Source organism: Chinchilla lanigera, unplaced genomic scaffold (assembly GCF_000276665.1).
Source record: "Chinchilla lanigera isolate Chin_1 unplaced genomic scaffold, ChiLan1.0 scaffold00126, whole genome shotgun sequence".
Taxonomy (NCBI): Eukaryota; Metazoa; Chordata; class Mammalia; order Rodentia; family Chinchillidae; genus Chinchilla; species Chinchilla lanigera.
In genome coordinates this window covers 2,574,808-2,579,532 of record NW_004955527.1, presented here as the reverse complement: position 1 = coordinate 2,579,532, position 4,725 = coordinate 2,574,808, and the positions used below count along the sequence as shown (strand labels likewise).

General features: G+C 50.5%; 1 protein-coding gene across 4 annotated transcripts in view; it reads left to right on the top strand.

The window, feature by feature from the left end:
- The window catches only part of Dnajc16 (DnaJ (Hsp40) homolog, subfamily C, member 16), a 33,065-nt gene extending 30,393 nt beyond the window's left edge, over window positions 1–2,672 (top strand). For all 4 annotated transcript variants that reach the window (XM_005409868.2, XM_005409870.2, XM_005409869.2 and 1 more), the window contains 2 exons: window positions 1,293–1,463; window positions 1,977–2,672. In XM_005409868.2, the coding sequence (XP_005409925.1) occupies window positions 1,293–1,463; window positions 1,977–2,376 (571 nt within the window). In that variant the 3' untranslated portion in view covers window positions 2,377–2,672. The remainder of the gene's footprint in view (window positions 1–1,292; window positions 1,464–1,976) is intronic.
- Window positions 2,673–4,725: the final 2,053 nt, after the last annotated feature.

Sequence of the window (4,725 nt, the reverse complement as noted above, 5' to 3'; positions counted from 1 at the left end):
ATTATAATACTATAATGTAATACAAAATAATAAAGAAAACACAAAATACAAAGAAAAACAAATTAACCTGCACTTAGCTTTGAAAAGCTTTGTGTGAAGGAGACAAGAAAGGACGATTTTCACTGTCACAGATGGGATCACTGCTATCTGTTGACTCAGTGGGATCATTTTCTCTTCATGCAGCTCTAACAAGGAGCCTATCCAGTGACACTGCTTTCGCCTCTTTTTGAGGATTTCACAGAAATGTGACATGGCATCATGATTAAACAGACTTATCGCTTACACTGCTATAACCTTATTCAGGTGGTGCTTTTGTCCATCTCCCTGATCTCATTTGAAGTGAGGGATTCCTCTGCCTTTTTCTCCTCCTGCTCTGCAGATGAGGTCTTCTCCAAAGCCTCTTGCTGTTGGGAGATGACCACCCACAGTCCTGCAGAGAGGCAGACAGAAGGAGACAGAGAGAACTCCCAGCTCAGCTGTGATCATGTGACATCAGTGTCACGTGCTACTTGTATTGCAAGACATCACTCGTTTATCAAATTAAAATTGGTTTGCTCATCTCCCAGAACACTCACAAAAACAGGTTACTTGCAATCCAAGGTTTTACTGTATTCCAAACTGAAAAAAAAAAATTCTGCAACCCAAAACACTGCTAATCACTGGGCACGGTGGCGCACACCTGTAATTCCAGCACTCAAGAGGCTGAAGCAGGAGGATCATTGTGAGTTCAAGACCAGCCTGGGCTACAAAATGAGCTCAAGACCAGCCTGAACTGCATAGGGAGATCCTGTCTCAAAAAGACAAAAAAAAAAAAACACTCCTAGTCACCAGCATTTTAGATAAGGAACCTAGACAGGGAGAGGTCCCTGCTGACTGGTATCCACAAGACCCTGTAGGATTTAGATAGATGGTCTTTTCCACCTGTGGCTTCGGTTCCTCAGTCTCAGATGTAGTAACACAGCCAAGAAGCACCTCAGGGATTGGTGGGAGATGCAGAAGCAGAATGTGCCCATGACGGATCAGTCAGGGTCTCGGAGAGTAAGCAGATGGAGTGGTCCTCGGCACCTTCATTCTGTCCTAAGGCAGCTTCCACAGCAGCTGAAAAGCAGCGGCAGAGTGCTGTTGTTGGCCAGCGTTACTGCAAGTCAGGGTGGTCCCGTCCCGCCAGTGCCAGTCAATAGTAAACATCCGTCCCGGTCTGCTAGAGCCCAGGGCTTGCTGTGCTAGCGCCTCCTGAAAGTAGTGCCGTTCGCCTCTCCTGACGCTGTCTTCACTCCTCTGTTTCTCCACAGCAAGATTCCTAAGAAAGGCTTTGTGGAGGTCACCGAGCTCACAGACGTGACGTACACCAGCAACCTGGTCCGCCTGAGGCCGGGCCACATGAACGTGGTCCTCATCCTGTCCAACTCCACCAGGTCTGTCCTGCTGCAGAAATTTGCTTTCGAGGTCTACACGTTCACTGGGTAAGTGTTTGTGTGTGCGCGCACGCGCGTGTGTACGTATGCATGCATGTGTGTGTATGTGCGCACATGTGTGCCGGAAAGGGAGACAGAAAGCGTGCTTTGGGGTCCTTTTGGGTGAAGGACTGTTGCGTCCTTTCCCCTGTGGCCAGGCAGGGCTTTATCCCGCTACGAGATGTTGGCTGTGTCCTTCCCAACCCAGACATCTGAGCTGTCCTCGGGACCTCTTTCCCCATGTGCCGTTCGTGTACAGAAGAGCTTGACCTCGGTGTTACTCCCTGAGCCCTGTCGGAACACAGGCTGGGAACAGCCCTTGGGCATTGTCTGGAAGCCAGACACCGGGAGACACACGGATGAGGAGAGCGATGCAGCTGTCACGGAGGCCGTCTGGCTCCCCCAGAAATCCTTTCTGTCTGTGTTCAGTCTTCCCTTGGTGCAAAGCCTTTTGCTGTCACCTTGCGCCCCCTGTGGTCATTGCTTCGGCAGCACCTGAGTCTCCCCTCTGTTCTTTGGCAGAAGCAGCTGCCTGCACTTCTCCTTCCTGAGCCTGGACAAGCACCGGGAGTGGCTGGAGTACCTCCTCGAGTTTGCGCAGGACGCAGCCCCCATCCCAAACCAGTACGACAAGCATTTCATGGAGCGGGACTACACTGGCTACGTACTGGCGCTGAACGGCCACAAGAAGTACTTCTGCCTCTTCAAGCCCCAAAAAACAGTGGAAGAGGAAGAGGCCATGGGGTCCTGCGGCGACCTGGACGCCTCCCTGCACCTGGGCGAGGCTCGGGGGAAGCCCTCGGGCGGCCCGGGGCCCAGGCCCGTCAAAGGCAAGCTGAGCAAGCTGTCGCTGTGGATGGAGCGCCTGCTGGAGGGGTCCTTACAGAGGTTCTACATCCCCTCATGGCCAGAGCTGGACTGAGCGCCTCCAAAAGAGCTGTGAGCTCTTCAGGTTTTTAACTGGTCCCCAGAACAGGTGTTTTCAGGACTCAACTCTCACAATGAACAGAGCATAGGTTTTAGATCACTCCTGCAGCACAGTGGCAGGAAGACTGTCTCCTCTGTCCTGGCAGTGAACCACACCGCAGGCTGGATGTCCCTAGATCAAAATATTTCTTTTTCCTCTGGGTTTTGTTTTTTTTTGGTTTTTTTTTTTCTGGTTTTTGTTTCTGTCCTCATTTGAATGCCGCACTGTTTAAATAGATTGCTCATTCCCTCTTCCTTGTTACCTCTCTCACGTGCTCACACCTCCCTCCCGACCTGTCCCTTACGTTGGAGAAGCACAGGGCTCACCCTGAGTGGTGCGGGACAGCGCCCCGGAGCCTGTCACCAGCGGCCACTTACCGCCCCCCGCCTCCCATCCCGGCCCCGCTGCTCCTGCCACGTGCCACACGGACAGCCAGCGACCCGGGAGGGGCCTCGCTCCAAGCCGTCTTCCCAGAACAGTTGTTCCGGGAGCACCCGACAAGAAGTGTATTTTAGGGGAATCCCCCATGACAGTTCGCCAGCAACAGTTTTGAAAGGACCGGGGAATCCGGGCATGGTGGCGCACGCCTGTAATCCCAGCACTTGGGAGGCTGAGGCAGGAGGATCGTTGCAAGTTCAAGACCAGCCTGGGCTACAAAGTGAGCTCAAGGCCAGCCTGAACTACATAGCAAGACCCTGTCTCAAAAAAGACCAAAAAAAAACAACCACACCCCCACAAAAAAAAAAAAAAAAAAAAAAAAAAAAAAAAAAAAAAAAAAAAAAAAAAAAAAAAAAAGGACCGGGGAGAGTGGGAGTTCTGCGTATGAGTTTTCCCTCCCAAGCACAGGGAAGGGAAGCCGGAGCCAGGCAGCCCCGGGAAGGGTCCGCCCAGCAGGAAGCACTGTCGTGACCCTGAGCCGTTGACCTGTACGTTTTCAGATGCCTTTCTGCCTCTGTCCATGTTAGAGTAGGGATATTAGGAGCCATAACTTATAACCTTGTTCTCTGGACGTACGTAAGCTGCTCTGAAGCCAGGAGAGGTTAAACTGGAGACCTGTTACTCCTGCCTGCCAGGGGTCAGGCGGCGGCACCTCTTCATCCACGGTCTCTGAGTCAAACACCCAGACACATCTTCGTGTCAAGGAACCTGAACTTTCTCAGCAGTCATATTTTGAACATTGTTGCTCCAAAAGAACTGTATCTTCAAGTCAGCTTCTGTGACAAGTGAGCCAAGACTTGTCTCAGAATCCCGTTTTGCAGTGGCTTCCTTCCCACTTCCGGCCTGAACTCCTGTGTCTCGGCTCCACTGCGCCCTTTTCCCGTAGTGCCCGCTGTTCCCTGGAGCCAAGGTCACACGAGTCACCAGGGCCAGAGTCACAGTCGCACTCGTCACCAGGACTTCGTGCGCCTTGGGCCTGAGCCCGGTCATGCCGGGCAGGAGCGGGCGTTCTCTTTGTTTTTAGGGCCAAACCACCAGTGAAGTTGGGACAGCTTCCAAGCGTGGTCTGTTCTGCTGTCAAAACAAATGCCCTTTTATAAAATGAAGGGTGAAAATCAGGGATGGGACACGTACTAAGTTAGTATTTCGTGAATCATAATTGCTTTTAACTAAGCCACCCGGATCCTAGGTAATTTAAACATGGAGCTACAGTGGTACGTAATGAATTATTTGAGCCTAAGAATTCCTATGGCTTTTCATGGAGTCTTACAGCTTTATTAAAAAATAAAGAACTCACTGCCAGGCATGTCTCTTCCACATGACCCTTTAGACATGGATGCTGACTGTGGGTGCTTTACCTGTAGTTCCTGGCCCAGGTAGAATTCATTTCATTGGCTCCTTGGTATACCGGCCTCAAAATTATTTTCTAGGGTTTTTTGCTTCTGTTTTTGTTTTCTAATGGCCAGGTTGTTAACAGGAGGAGTGTTTTGGTCCAGTAGTGGGTTATTTTTAATGTGGGGTAATAATGAAAGTCCTGGGTTTAATGTCTAAAAGCCAAAAACTCCCCAGATGTGCTCTTTTTTACATCTGTATCATTAAAAGCACCAACAGACAGCTGTACTCCTGCTTGCGACAGGAAAGAAAGTGGTGATGGAATGGACAATATTCCTGGCAAATGTTTTAGTCCAAAAATGCTCCTTCAGATCTGTCTGAGACCTGGTACACACGTACCCCAAGAAGATACTAGGGCACTTTTATTTTCCAGTGACCATGTGCAGGCCTTTCCTCCAGAATGTTATTTCCATGATTTTGTCTACTTCTGTGTCAAACACAAGAGCCAGTGTCCTGCTCAGGCAGTGCTGTCAT